The sequence below is a fragment of the Epinephelus fuscoguttatus genome, linkage group LG9, assembly GCF_011397635.1.
Source record: "Epinephelus fuscoguttatus linkage group LG9, E.fuscoguttatus.final_Chr_v1".
In the NCBI taxonomy this organism is placed as follows: domain Eukaryota; kingdom Metazoa; phylum Chordata; class Actinopteri; order Perciformes; family Serranidae; genus Epinephelus; species Epinephelus fuscoguttatus.
Window position 1 is genome coordinate 36,629,465 of NC_064760.1, and position 15,038 is coordinate 36,644,502.

At 39.1% G+C, this 15,038-nt stretch overlaps 2 protein-coding genes across 3 annotated transcripts; both read left to right on the forward strand.

Annotated features, from left to right (window-relative positions):
• The first annotated feature begins 1,080 nt into the window (after window positions 1-1,080).
• LOC125894395 (cyclic nucleotide-gated cation channel-like) lies at window positions 1,081-7,909 on the forward strand. Its single transcript, XM_049585742.1, has 11 exons — window positions 1,081-1,142; window positions 1,534-1,623; window positions 3,458-3,568; window positions 3,740-3,931; window positions 4,033-4,143; window positions 4,443-4,549; window positions 4,666-5,153; window positions 5,265-5,543; window positions 5,874-5,972; window positions 6,841-7,218; window positions 7,690-7,909. The coding sequence occupies exons 2-11, from the start codon at window positions 1,535-1,537 to the stop codon at window positions 7,873-7,875; spliced, it is 2,040 nt and encodes a 679-aa protein (XP_049441699.1). The 5' UTR covers window positions 1,081-1,142; window position 1,534; the 3' UTR covers window positions 7,876-7,909.
• A 1,440-nt stretch (window positions 7,910-9,349) lies between these two features.
• LOC125894384 (calnexin-like) lies at window positions 9,350-13,362 on the forward strand. Of its 2 annotated transcripts, XM_049585722.1 has the most exons (6): window positions 9,350-9,461; window positions 9,875-9,961; window positions 11,538-11,657; window positions 11,843-11,945; window positions 12,049-12,122; window positions 13,040-13,362. In XM_049585722.1, the coding sequence occupies exons 2-6, from the start codon at window positions 9,890-9,892 to the stop codon at window positions 13,046-13,048; spliced, it is 378 nt and encodes a 125-aa protein (XP_049441679.1). In that variant the 5' UTR covers window positions 9,350-9,461; window positions 9,875-9,889; the 3' UTR covers window positions 13,049-13,362. The 2 variants fall into 2 exon arrangements, with proteins under 2 accessions (XP_049441679.1, XP_049441680.1); XM_049585723.1 differs by lacking the exon at window positions 9,350-9,461 and having other exon boundaries at window positions 9,475-9,961.
• Window positions 13,363-15,038: the final 1,676 nt, after the last annotated feature.

The following is a 15,038-nucleotide window of genomic DNA, read 5'->3' on the forward strand; positions in this document are numbered from 1 at the left end:
TTAAACAGGGTCCCACACATAGCAGCTGACCATTGAATTTCATCTGTCAGTTTCTTAATTACTGTTATTAATCTGTTTTGGTGGTACACGTCAGACTCCACAGTCCAACAACTAGCATCTACTAAAACAGCAATGTCAATATTGAAGATCTAAACATTTTGAGATTACACACACTTTTTCTTTCTGGATTATGCTAAGGTAGGCTAACCACATTCTGATTACAGCTTCATTCTTAAAGGGACAGTTCATCTCCAAATCAAAAATATTTTTTTTCTATCAATCTAGATCGTTTGGGTGTGAGTCACTGAGTGCTGGAGATGTTTAAAGGAACCGTCTTTAGTTTGATTCTAGAGAAATCCAGAAGTATTCAGATAAGATTGCATTTGCCAACGTAGGCTGTTGCTACTGTATGTCAACAGTGTGGTTGATATGACATCATAATAGTACAGTATTATGGATAGTTGTCATCAATATTGGGGGGCAGCTGCATGTGTCCTGGGTCTCATTCAACTGATCATGTGTGACATTCAGTCCCAAAGGCATACTTGCTATTACCCTGCGCACGCTTTCAGGTTTTGTGTGTGTGTGTGTGTGTGTGTGTGTGTGTGCGCACAGAACACACATGGAGCACATTTTAAGCTAAAAACATCAGGTTCCATCTCAGCCTTTTATCCCTCTGCTCAGTACAACACTAATGGCGATTCTGAGCGGTATCATGGATTAAAATCCAGTTTCTTAACAGAGCTTCAATAAAACTGTTCCAATTCACGTGTGCAGGTGTGTGCATAAAAGCACTTCTCTTTCAGTAATCAGGGGAATATACGCACACAAAGACGCACTTGTAGTTCGAAGGCCACTTCACACAAGGTTCTTGAATTCAGATGAGCGTGGTGTTGAAAAGGAACACACACACGCGCACACACAATTTGCAATTTAAAGGATGCTTTTGTGGAGTACCATGTGATCAGTCTTTTGATCGGTTGTTCACTCCATCCATCCATCCATCCATCCATCCAACCTTTCATAGGACTGTTTGTCTGTCCTTGTGAATCTAAATAAATTGATAGAGATGGGATGCAGCTGAACTACAGACGTGAGCTGAACTTGTCAAGCTAACGTTGAGATATCTGGACATTTATCAGGTTTGTTGATTTCGGATACTCTCTGTCTCTACCTCTTATGATCTGTTGTCATAACTACTTTACAGCTTGTTGCTATGCCATCTGGTTTCCATGGTGGTGCCTGATAAAGGATGACCTCGTACTGGATGACCTTCCTTTTCTGACTGTGGGTTCATCATTGCATATGTGTGTGCTGGTTAGTGAGTTGTGTGTTTGACAGGCTGCGTGAGAATCTCTATGTTGGCACGTCTCTTTAAAGTCAGTGTGTGTTGTAGCTTGTATTTTATTGTGTGTATGTCGTAACTGAGTGTGTATCTGTATGTCTGTCTGACTGTATGGTGATAATGAATTTGGATTGAGTGTTGTTATGGTGTGTGTGTGTGTGTGTGTGTGTGTGTGTGTGTGTGTGCAGTATGACAGGTCCGGTGCAGGATTCACACAGGCTGTCTGTGAAAACATGGACAGAGGAGGAGAGTGACCGAGCTGACAGCACACTGAGCAGGTATACACACAGTCATACACACGTTCTCAGTCGTATGTGTGGTGCTGGGTACTGACCTGTATGTACGTAGGGTTAGCTCAACTGTTCAGCTCTACTTTGTATTGTATGAAATATAAGACAGTATGTGTAATTGTGCAGTTATGTAACATGAGCATCTTGTGAGAAGCTACAATTGTTAACTTTTATAAAAAATAACTTTGTTATTTTGCTTAAACTGTCACTGTATCCAGACGGTAGTATGTATGGCAGATAATAAGTGAAAAAAAATCATGTTCCTGTTCCCCCACTTTGTGGTTCTGATGGCATTTGGTAGAATCTATGGGGCTGAACGGTCGGTGGGTGGTGCTTCATCTTGGCTCAACTGCAGTGACAGAGTCTTGATTCATATGTGATCAGCGCTGCCTAGTTTCAAAGCTCAGTTCATGGGCAGTGATTAACATGATTGACAGATGTGTTGGAGGCTCATCAGCTCTGACTGGTTTTGTGTTTTTTTTTAAGTGCAATGTAGTCAATTCTAGGGAATGCCAGTAAAAGTTGCAGGATGATGAGGAGGAACATGATTTTTTTTTTGTTACAGACTATCTGTCACATTCAGAATATGAGACAAAGTTATTGTCATAAACGTTTACAACTGCAGCTTTAATGTAGGTGTGTGTCTCTCATAGTTCATAGTAGAACTTTCAGTTATATTGCATGACACTGGCAGCAGGGCAGCCTATGTAATTTTGGATTACAAACTTATGTAACATGTTAAAAATATATATATATATTGTTAAAAATACATGTTTTACAGGATTTATGTTTTGTATTTAAAGCTGCACCAATTAATATTTTTATATTTAAGCGATACTAAAGATTTTTTGAAGTGGAGTTGCATGAGGTACCATAGGCGGTATATTATAAACAGATGGTGGTCAGTATGCCATGTTTGGAGAAGCAGACTGAAGTACTGCCATGGAGGCTGAGCAATGTACTGCTGTGAATGGGAAACATACTTTAGCCATCTAAAAAAATGTTCCATGTAAACAATCAATATCAGTTTAAGTGTACGCTATATTGAAAGTATTTTCACCACTTTACCTTTGCGCCATTTCCAACAGAGAACTGAAGCTATTATATTGCTCTCTTTAACGCCAGAGAGCCATTGAGAAAAACAGTGATTTAACATCACTGAACATAGTAGTGGCTGGTCTACCCCTGCCTTGAACATTTATTTTGTGTGTGTGTGTGTGTGTGTGTGTGTGTTATTGTTTGACTTTGGCGTTTAAAAGGGTTTGTTCAGAAAGTCACACAAGAGTAGGTAAGTATAATTTATTTATATAGCGCTTTAGGTCTCAAAGGGCTTCACAAAGGCAATATACAACAAGAAAGGAATCATAAAGACAAAGTGACTATGTGAGCCACATTGTGAAAAGTGGATCGCTAGCAAAACCCTTTGCGCACACACAAGAAAAATAGAATTCACACTGCACAACACCAACAGCTGCACTGCCCAAGATTTACATCAATAATGAATAGATGTTCATTTATGTGAATATATACACACACACACACACACACACACACACACACATATATATATATATGTATATTCATATAAATATACAAATATATATATATATATATATATTCAGAAATGCTGTTGTCTTGATCATTCTTCATACTTTCAGCTGATGTGACAACTCCATGTTTTCTCTCCAAGTTTCACTCTGTGTAATCTACTGAATAATGTTTTTGCCTTCCTGTATGAAGGAGATTATAACTGTTGTTGAAGCAATCACTGAATTATTTTTTTATGTGTTTGTGATGTGTGTGTTGGGGTTTATGTGAGTAGAGCGCAGTCGATGTGCGATGACACCTCTTCAGAGCTTCAGAGAATGGCGGCCATTGACAGAAGAGATATTAATTCCCAGAATTCCTTGCCTGGGCGAGGTGCTCTGTCCAGGTATGACAGCCGACTAATCTACAAGTTGATTTTACATCTTCTTAAACATTCAAACAGATTTATTCAGACTTGGTTTTTTTCCGGTGTGTGACAACGTCAACTATTGGAAATAGGTAAATTATTGGTGCCCTGTGTTATAAATTTTACATGTGTGTGTTTCCCTGTCCTCAGGATAGTAAGAATGGTGGTGACTCTAAGAGAATGGGCGCAGAAGAGTTTGGTTGAGGAGACAGAGCGACCTGATTCCTTCCTGGAACGTTTCAGAGGTCCCACCAACACGGACATACAAGCCCCGCCCAGCAGGTTCAGCCACAGCCACACTGGCTCTGATACAGAACATGAGATCAGACGCTCCAGACACAAGTGAGCCACCAAAAATACACACACAATGCATACACATTAAAGCATCAATTTTCATTTACAGATAAATTTGTCTTTTGTTTTTTATTACCCCGCTCTGTCAGGAGGAGGAAGTGTCATGTCGAGGTCTTATCGCCATCTGATGATGCATACTACTACTGGCTGATGGTGATTGGTGCTGCTGTATTTTATAACTGGACCCTACTTGTTGTCAGGTTGGGAACTATTACTATGCCTATTCAACAAAACTATGGCAGTTCTAGCACTTACTGTACCACTATGAATCCTATTTCTTACCACCAACTAGAACTTCACACAGTGCTGCTGTTTTTAACAATTAAGTTCTGATAAACTGATAAACTGTACACTATCTGCCCAGGATGTTAAAATTAACAGCAGACAGACAAAGTTAGCAACTAGTTGGTGACCATAGTGGAGTGTTTAGAAGCTATATTTAGAAGATATATTTCCTTCAAGACTTGGTAGATCTGTTAGTGTCTCTGTGTTTCTGTAGGGCCTGTTTTGATGAGCTCCAGATGAGGAATGTGTTGGTGTGGCTGGTACTGGACTACATCTGTGATGGAGTCTATATTCTGGATATTGCTGTTCGTCTCCACACAGGTACTAAAAAAACCTGTGGAAGAAGACTAGAATTTCTGTTACATCATGAAAATGTTTGATAAAAAATTCTGAGGCACCTACAGTCATTTTCATTTATCTATTTTATATCTGCAAAGGTTTCTTGGATCAAGGCTTGATGGTGAAAGACGTGCGGCGTCTTAGAGAAACCTACGTGCGAAGATTGCAGTGCAAAATTGATATCTGCTCCATCCTTCCAACGGACCTTCTGTACTTGACCATTGGAGTCAGCTACACCCCTCTTCTTCGATTCAACCGGCTGCTGCGCCTGCCACGTCTCTTTGAGTTGTTTGAACGTACAGAGACACGAACAGGCTACCCCAACGCTTTCCGCATCTGTAAGCTGGTTCTGTACATCCTGGTGATCATCCACTGGAACGCTTGTGTATACTACAGCTTCTCCAAAATCCTTGGACTGGGCTCAGATACTTGGGTTTACCCCAATGCATCAGATCCTGAGTTTGGCTCCCTGACCAGAAGTTACATATACTGCCTGTACTGGTCCACACTGACACTGACCACCATTGGAGAGACACCTCCTCCTGTTAGAGATGAGGAATATTTGTTCCTCATATTTGACTTTCTGGTAAGTCCACAGCAAAGGTGTGACCTTAGCTGATATTATCTTACCTTGAGTGATGTGGATCCCAGTTGTTTCAGTGTATCCAAACAGCTAATACTGGTATTTCTGTCCTAGGTCGGTGTTCTGATTTTTGCCTCCATTGTGGGTAATGTTGGAGCCATGATCTCCAATATGAATGCCACGAGAGCAGCCTTTCAGAGTCGCGTAGACACCCTGAAACACTACATGCAATTCAGGCATGTGAGTAAGGTGCTAGAGCAGCGCGTCATCCGCTGGTTTGACTACCTCTGGACCAATCAGAAGACGATAGATGAACAGGAAGTACTGAGGAGCCTGCCCAATAAACTGAGAGCAGAGATTGCTATTAATGTTCACCTGGACACACTTAAGAAGGTAAAGACACAATTTAACCTAATTTAATTTACTGCCTCTTTCTTCATAAATACAAGGTATTTATGTAAAGATTATCATCAGAAGTAGTATATTAAATCCCATCGCTCGAGGTTGCCAGAAGTTGCAATACCACACACAGGACCGAACATTGTTGCTAACAAAATTTAATTAGAAACTTAACTGTTGTTAATAATTGTTGCTTAATTTTACACTGTCAGCAAATGCTGTTTGTTGAGTCATGAATGTCATGGGTGGCTGTTTTACATGCAAGCTCCTCAAACATTATTGTTGTGTCCATGTGTTTGTGTTTGTGTGTGTCTGTGGATATAGGTGCGTATTTTCCAGGACTGTGAGGCAGGCCTCCTTGTAGAATTGGTATTAAAACTTCGGCCGCAGGTTTTCAGTCCTGGAGACTACATCTGTAGAAAGGTAGGTATTACTTTTGCTGGTGCTATTGGAGGACAAATTATCTGTTGCTACTGCTGTAGTACTGAATGGGGTGTCCATTTATTCTAATAGAATAGTTGGTCACCCAGCACATACACCAGAAAACATGGCCTTGCTTTGTACTTTGGTGCCCATAATGCGTATACATGGACGTATGTAAAAACCTCGCTCCACAGCACTGCGAGTGGTCAGAAACTTCACAGGCTACTTCCCAGGACAGTTTTTATCAAGACCTTTACATTTACTGTTGTTTCTAGTCTGCATTACAACTACTATATCTACAGTAGTGCAGGGTGTAGTACTAGTAACCCTGGTGGGGACTGCCCATTGTTCCAACAGCTCATAATTTCAAAGCCCCAATAGTTCGAAAAATGTCCCATTAGCTTAAAAAAGGCCATTTGCCCAACGGCCCAGTATTGCGCCAAAGGGCTGTTTCTCTGTCAGCACTCAAACAGAAGCACGTGGCTAATTATTCTGTAGCATGACATCATCTGACCTTTTACCATGGCAAAGGCCTGACCTGCTCTTCTCTGCCTCTGACTGGCAAGTACTCATTGCCTTTGTTGGTTGGGTAAGGCAATCAAATGCAGAGTAGGATGGGTTATGCCTTCGCCATTGTATATATCATTCTGCATCTTTGTCTTCGGGATAGTGGGCTGTTGGATTAACGGCCTTTTGATCCACTAGGACATTTTTTGGACTACTGGGGCTTTGGAATTATGAGCCATTGGAACGATGGCATAGCACCACACTAGACTACTAGGCTAGTTTTCAGATGTTGTGCCTTTCTGATGAAGGGACAGTATTACTGTTAAAAATACTGATTTATGTTGTCTCTGTGTTTTTCCAGGGAGATGTGGGAAAGGAGATGTACATAATTAAAGATGGGCAGCTGGCAGTGGTAGGGGAGGATGGAACCACCCAGTTTGCTGTTCTGACATCAGGAAGCTGCTTCGGAGAAATCAGCATCCTGAACATCAGCGGCAGCAAGATGGGGAACAGACGAACAGCTAACATTCGCAGTCTGGGATACTCTGACCTGTTCTGCCTTTCCAAACAAGACCTGATGGAGGCGCTCCAAGAGTTCCCCCATGCCAGGGCCCAGCTGGAGCAGAGGGGACGAGACATCCTGCGGAAGGAGGGGCTTCTAGAGGAAGTAAATGTATCAGCAGGGGAGGAGCTCGAGGAGAAGGTGGAGAGGCTGGAGACCAGTCTGGATCGGCTCCAGGTCGGTACCCATTTGGCTGCTACTGCAGCTGTAGTCTGGGGCCTTAAGTGGCCGTTTTGGTAAGGAATGGGAACCAGGGCGAGTGAGACAGGATCCGGAATTCGATGGATGCGCCTTTCCGTCAAAATAAAAGCACCAAGCTAATAAAAATGCGGTGAAACTTTTAATTTAAAGAATATAATTTACAAGAAAAACCCCAAGCCATTAAGTTAATCGATTTTCTCATACCCCTCATCACCCCAAATCGATGGTGCGCCAGAATTTAAAGTTTTACTTTGGTGAACACTTTTACTTTGGTGAATTTGGTGAATTCCGCATCCGCTCTCTAGACCGGAACCAGATTCCAGACGAAATTCAGACTGAATAAAGAGCCTGGTGACGCGAGGCTACTGCAGCTGCTGCTGGTACTAATGCTGCGTTTCTTACAGTCATTACAATAATGACAATAATGAATGATAACTTTGTTTTCAGACGTGTTTGGCTCGTCTGCAGAGTGAGTTCAACTCTTCCCAGCTTCGACTGAAACAGCGAATCACAACCCTCGAACACAACATCACCACAGTGGGAACAGGCAGCGGGTTCCTGTCAGACGCCGATGGCAACGAGAGTGTTTCTGGGGGTGACGGTGTGCGCAGTGAAATCAACATCCGGCTCTGAAGGATGTACTATGGAAAAAGCACATAGAATTGATAATATGACGAAATAATTTAAGTGTTTCTTTTAATTATTTGTAAAAATAAATAAATAAATAAATAAATAAAAAGAAGAATTACACAAAAAAACACCAAAAACCTTTAATTTTGTTATTGTTGTTATATTTCATGTAAAATGTGTTTGTATTTCATTTTGAAGCTTTCTTCATATCTTTTTGCTTCTTTACTTTTAAAAACTTTCTCACAGGTTTACAAAGTTTGTATAGGAAAATAAGAACATATTAGTGTGCATTGAAATCATGATAATACTAATAAACTTTATGAATATAGCTTTATGTAAATGCACACTATATAAAATTGTACAGGAAAAAAAAAACGTTAAACCAACAAACAAATTTAATGGTTGCAGACACACAATTTAGAAAATAATGATAAGAATGTTTTTGTTGTTTTTAAGGACACATTGAACCATTTACTAACACTTTAATGTAACCAATACTCTGCTATGGAATATTATTAGGTACAACAAACAAATAAAGAAAAAACAAAACAAAAACTAACTAACCTTTCCAGTTGACTTGTCCAAACATGTATTCAGTTATGTCTTTTTCCACTAGGGGGCCTAAAATCTCCATAAATACAACTGAATACTTTCCTGCTATAGCGGAATATGACACTTAAATGCTTCAGAGCATGAATTAAACTCATTCTCACACACTTGTCCTCCCTCATAACTGCATCAAGCTATCACATGGCATATAAAGTTTTTAAGTTTAAAGGAATACTTCAGCATTTTATGAATGTCGAACTCCATTAATTTCAACCATTTTCAACATTTTCTGTCACAGGTTTATTGTTGTCTGTTGTTTAAAATAATAATATTATAATAAGTTTGATAAAACTTGTAAAATACGAAAAAGTAAGTTTGACAAATCACATTTTATTCAGTATATTTCTATTTTCAATGCAGTAGTTACTGGGTGTGAACTGCCGCAACAAATGCAATCACCTTCATGTTTAACTTTCTTCACCATGTCTTTCTACCAAAAATGATTTGCGCTGATTGGCTGAAAAAATATTAAAAGGGGTACATCTTTTGAAAAAAAAAAAAAGTTTGAGAACCACTGGCCTATTCATTCGATTTGTAAGTTCTCTCAAACTCTCCCTTTACGTTTCACAACTTGTCAACTTTAATTGAAAATAAAAATTTGTAAAAAGGACATTTTTGGTGACTACTGACTACTGATAACTGTGCGCCTTACAGCCTTACTGAATGCACATAAAAGTGATGAAACAACATAAGCAATTTAATTTTACACTCTTTTTTTTACTACTTTGCTACCCCAACTCTGACCACTTATTTTTAGTATGATAAATGACACTTTGGACACATTTACTTCATAACCATGAAATGCTGTGTGTGTGTATGTTATTAACCATGTTGTACCGCTCTAATGTGGCCACTGCATGCTCTGCAGCCATGACAGTAAATGACTTTGGACCAAAGTCCAACAGCACATGACTGCAAGATTTCAGGAAGTGACTTTTAAGGAACCTGTGGAAAGAGTGAGAAATCACTGAGTTAAAAAGGTAGAAACATACTGTTTGGTTCTGTAGCTTCCTCTGTGCTCTGTGCTTCTCTTACTTTTACTCTCACTTCTTTCTCTTTCTTTTGTTAATCTTCTTTGTTTTTGTCTCACTCTGCTTCCTCTTGGAGTCTGGGCATGTTTCTTTTGTCGCATCTCGTTTATTTTCCTCTCTCAGAAGTCTGTGTGTGTTCACAGTCTTTCCTTTTTTGTCTTTTATCTTTCTGTTCCAGTTTTATTTCTGTAGTCATATGATAGATCTAAAAGACAGAATGTTTTTTTCTGTTCCTCATGAGGATCTTTGAGTGTGTTTTTATCTGAGTGTTTCATTTTGTGTGTGCATGTGAACACATGCAGTATATTGACTGTTACTGCATGCATGCGGACATGTTTGTGTATGAATGTGTGTGCGTGTAGGGGCGTGTTTCAGACATGGAGATGAACTTTGTGTTGCTGTGCGTGATGCTAATAGCCAGTGTGACACCTGCGTCTGCTGCAGCTCAGGTAAGACCTGCTTTTATTGCATTTATTTATCTTGTAATGAACTAAGTCTGTTACTCACTGTTTGGAAAAGAGAGGTTATTGATGTCAGCACAGGTACACGTGTAAACACATATAAATCATGAACAAACAATACAAAAAGGTAGATAAAATGAAACCCCCCAAAATAAATGTAGAGATATTGGAAAAGAGTACTATTAAAATGTATTTTTTCAAAGAGTCATGGGTTTTTTTTTAGCTTTATGGTTCTGTAATTAATAAATAGTTCTTAATTATATTTTTAAATTATCATGAAAAAATATTATTCGCTTGAAAATTCAAATTATTTACATACACTCATGCCAAAAAATGTAATGGGCTGATCAAATCCTGATCCACCTCAGGTGTAGTGATCATATCAGTACTACTGCTTATTATTTGGACTTTCTTTAGAACAGTGTCAAAGTCAGCTGTTTAAGCTGTAGTTGGTAACTTAAAACAACATTTTGCTGTGTATACGCACTGCACTAAATGAGTATTTCAGAAACATACTTTAGTGCACTGTTCAGTTGTAAAATAAGAAGGCTGGTTCGGCAGGTGGTCCGTAGCGTTTCAGTTGACCATTACCAACATAACGGCCAGGTCACAAACTCTCATTTTATAGCTAAACAGTACACTAAAATATGTTTCTGAAAACATTTGAGAAGTAGACTGTAACAGAATCTTGATTCATATTTGATCAGAGCTGCCTATTTTGGCAGTTTGATTGCAGTTCACGAGGCATGATTAACATGATTGACAGCTGCGTTAGACACTCCTTAGCTCTGATTGGCTGTTTTTTGTAGATTGTAGCAAGAAGTCATTAGAAGCAGGAGGAAGAGGAGGAGGGGGGACATGATTTTTTTTCCCAGACAGTCACAGACCATTTGTCTCACGCTCCTTCTTTTAGAATATAGTGACAGTTTCAGTAAATATGACACAAAGTTATTTTAGTTTTAAAGTTAAAAGCTCAAGTAAAATTAATTCTATGGCTACATATTTCATGGATCAGGTTTCTTTATTTTCAAATCAACCAAAACACAATAGCACTTAATTTTTTATTCCCACAGAGTGACTTCATAATGGAATAATTCAATGTTGCATGTGGTCAGATATTACACTACAAGCATGAGTAGTGTCAAAAATGTTGCTTCCCCAAGCAGCAACACTTGTATCTAGTTTTAATCAGGGTCATACACCACCTACTGCTCTGATATACATATGCATATGAATTACAGATACAATTATATGAACTACAGGTGAAATTGTCAGCATATTCCCTGTAGCTTTTATGGTCTCCCTCCTGAATGATGTCCCACTTCTTTTCTTTTTAAACATCCTCTATATTCTCTCTTCAGCTCATATTGTTCTTATTTTTCACCTCTTTCCTAGGTTTTTCCTTGCACATGATCATTTGTGATCATAGTATTATTATTCAGGCACTGTGGTTTTGACCTTTGACCTTTGCTTGTTAACAGTTATTTATGTTATATAGTAGGTTGATATACTGTAGGTTTTATCATGTGACAAGTAACGTCCAGTATCTGTATGTGTATTCCAGCCAGGTATCATAGAGAGCCTCCTAATGGCCACCCACCAGCGTCCCTGGCTCTGGGGTGTCTATGTCTTCACTGTTGGACTTCCCATCATTCTCTTCATTAGCTTCATGTGGCCTGACGTGGTAGAGTATTTCTGCTTATGCACGTGTGTGTGTTATTGTTTAGCTTTAGAACTATAAGAAGTTTAATGTGTCAGTGTGATTTAGTTCTCTAGAGACAAATAGTGTAGCTATAGTACAAGAAGTCATAGTGTGTGTGTGTGTGTGTGTGTGTGTGTGTGTGTGTGTGTGTGTGTGTTTGCATACAGAGGTTTGGGCCCCCTGATCAACAGTATTACTACAAGAAGTCTGATGATGCTCAGCCAGATGACCCTGAGTTCTCACAGCGGACAGAGGCAGTGGATATAAAAGGTAACTTTTTATTTTTTGATTATTAAAAGTAACAGAGGAGCTACAGTACTACTTGAGTAGTTGTAGTACTCCAGGTGATAGTTATGTTTTCCCATCTCTTCAGGAAAGGCTGACAGAGCTGCAACAAGGAGGAGAGACACTCATGGTAAACAGATGAAATCTGACTTAGACCTGAAGGTGAGATTCAACACATAATGTGAAGGTGATAACGGCTGATAATGCCATTATGTGATAACTGAAGGTTTGAAAGCATATTTTGAAAGTATTGCTGTACTACAAAGAGGCTAAGAGGACCTGATGTGTGATGAAGTGAATATATTAGCTGGTTTCTAATCACAGTGAACTCAATAATACAGCACATGTTTGACTGAAGTGAAAGTAAAGAAGGCCAGCTCATCTTCTAGAGAACCTAAAATGTTTTGACACTGTGTAAACAAAACACCATGTTTGGTAATGAGGTCATGCATCATCTTGCAAAATACTGGAATACTAATAACACTGACTGGTAACACACTACATCTGGGCAGGGCTAGTGTTTGCCAAGTTTAGCTCAAATGTCATCAATCCTTTAAGCATTATCCATTTAAGTTTCCAAATATTGTGTTAAAATCAGGAATCTAACTAAAAACCTATTTTAAAAAAATCCATTGACTTTGAGACAGGATAACAGGAAGTGCAGAAATGCTACATGTTCTGTTTGTGTTTTAACAGCTCCGTTACTATGAGCAACCGTGACACATTCGCCTCAGTCTCCAGTATACACGGTCACTCATTTACCTGAACCATCTGTTTTTCTAAAAAGGTTATGATCCAGTAGGAATGTAGTAGAACCTGAGTCTAAAAGATGACTGGTGGAATATCATTTCTGACAACCAAACACGCAACAATCAGACATTATAATGCTGGCAACAGTCTTAATTCAATATTTAAATCTTACTTACTCCTCTGGATGGCTGGGGCAAAATGCCACTTATGTTCAAACCTGTTATTTGCAAAGTTCATTCTTGTCCCTGAAACTGTGGGTAACAAAAACTAATTGTGTGCATTTGTGTGTGTGTGTGTGTGTGTGTGTGTGTGTGTGTGTGTTTGTGCAGGAACGTTGATCAGTGCAACAACCTCAGGAGTGGAAAGCACCACTACAGTCAAGAAGACGCTGAGCAATCACATCTTTGGCCAGTCTAACTGATGACTGGATGAAACTACACAGTGTGAACACAGCGTCTGAGGACTGACAAATAGGCAAATCTTTTATTTCCAAGTATTATCATATGTTTATAAGTATTTCTCAATGTTCCCATTAATTGTATTATTCTTAGTGCGCAAACACTGCCAAACAAAATACAAAATATGTTCTACCTCTGCTTCTAAGAGTATTACATTTGCAGTTGGAATAAAGGATTTGAACCCCCCAGCTTGTTTAAGGCTAGAGAATCTTTGTTGTTGTTTTGTTTTCTCATTAATGCTGTCAGGCTCTAATAGTTACATCCGCACATACACAACATACAACAGCTGTTCATTATTTAACTAAGATTTGCTAGATTGTACTGGATTGTCCTTTATCTCATGATCCTCATTATCATTAGGCATATAATAACAACTTGTGGTCAGGCACAGGCCCCCAGGAACTGCGCCATGCTTTAAAGCCAATTTTAGTGGTCAAGCAGTGGAATTACACCCATCACGTGATGCAATTGGAACCAAAAATACTTATATTGTGAGAAAATGTAACACAAAATGATTAGTTTTACTTCAAGAATTTGAGCAATTCTGCCCAATAACATTTGGAAAGTGCAGAAGAGCCACACAGTTATATAATTTCATGACCATTCAAGTTAGCAGCGTGCTAAACCAGAAGTACTCAGTTCGGCTGCTGGAAGTCTTTAGTACGCCTGGTCTATGGGCCCAATAATGTGGAAGCTGCACCAATCATCCAGGTAATTTTATACATGGCGGTTAAAGGTTTTTGGCTTTGTGTGCCACTGAATTTTATGAATGAACAGGGTCCCACCTCCAAAGCTGTATTAAGGTCTCCTTATTCATTCATGGTTAGGTTCCTCTTACTTCCAGTTGAAGTTCCACTCACATCGCGCTTAAATCCTGCTCATTCCAAACACAAATACAGAAACAGATACAGATACAGATATAGATACAGATACAGATACAGAAACAGAAACAGATACAGATATAGATACTGGTGTACTTGCTCATCCCCAGGCCTGTGGATTTGGAGGTTTTCCTGGTATAATTGAAATGACCCATCTAGAGTTACTGTTGAAGCCAAACATAGTTTTAATATTTTGTGAAAGAAATAGACATAATTTGAATTAGGCTTACGTGCATCCTTGCCAAACATTAATAACATAATCCAACACTCTCTAAGTCTGTACAGTAATCATAAAGCTACCACCAACACCTGCTTAGCTTAGCATTGCATCAGTGTTGGGCTCGTTTCTTCAACAATGTATAATTTTACTCATTACTCTTTTCAAAAGTAATAATATTACTTTACTTATTACTCCCTGCCAGCAGTAATTTGTCACAATACTTGTTGTATTACTTTTCTGTTACACCCCATAAAATTGGTAGTAAGTAACCTGTAGCTAAGGCTAGATAGCTTGCAAACATTTTTTTACTTGGGGTTTTCTGTTGTCTGTGTCAGTATTTTCCAACTCACGGGGCAACATGTCATCCACCACGTATCCAACCACAAGCTTCATCACTTCTTTGTAGCCTTCAACTGTTTATGATTAAAATGCAGCTTTAGTTGTTTAGCCAGTGTAGGGCTACAGCTGACTTCCACAGCCGAAGAGGGCTCATCTTTAGTGTGGTGTATTTCCTGGAGCTTCACATTGTTGTGCTGTCAGTTGTAGTAGCTGAAGTGTTTCAGGATGTCTTTATGGCAGTGGAAAGAGTTTTAGTCCAACTACCTGCAGCAGCTTAAGGTTAAGTGTTTCCAACTAGCTTGCTGCTTTGCAACATGCCTAGGCAACGCAACAATTAAAAAAACGAGTACGCTGATGTAACTGTTGTATGTCAAGTCAGTAGTGATTGTAATGACTGTAAAATTATTACAGAAATTTTACTAGTAATTAG

Coding starts and splice junctions, on each gene's coding strand:
- LOC125894395 (XM_049585742.1), top strand. CDS start 1,535: ATGACAGGTCCGGTGCAGGATTCACACAGGCTGTCTGTGAAAACATGG. Junction 1,624..3,457: donor GCTGACAGCACACTGAGCAG/GTATACACACAG, acceptor TTATGTGAGTAG/AGCGCAGTCGATGTGCGATG. Junction 5,544..5,873: donor ACCTGGACACACTTAAGAAG/GTAAAGACACAA, acceptor CTGTGGATATAG/GTGCGTATTTTCCAGGACTG.
- LOC125894384 (XM_049585722.1), top strand. CDS start 9,890: ATGGAGATGAACTTTGTGTTGCTGTGCGTGATGCTAATAGCCAGTGTG. Junction 11,658..11,842: donor GCTTCATGTGGCCTGACGTG/GTAGAGTATTTC, acceptor GTTTGCATACAG/AGGTTTGGGCCCCCTGATCA. Junction 11,946..12,048: donor AGAGGCAGTGGATATAAAAG/GTAACTTTTTAT, acceptor CCATCTCTTCAG/GAAAGGCTGACAGAGCTGCA.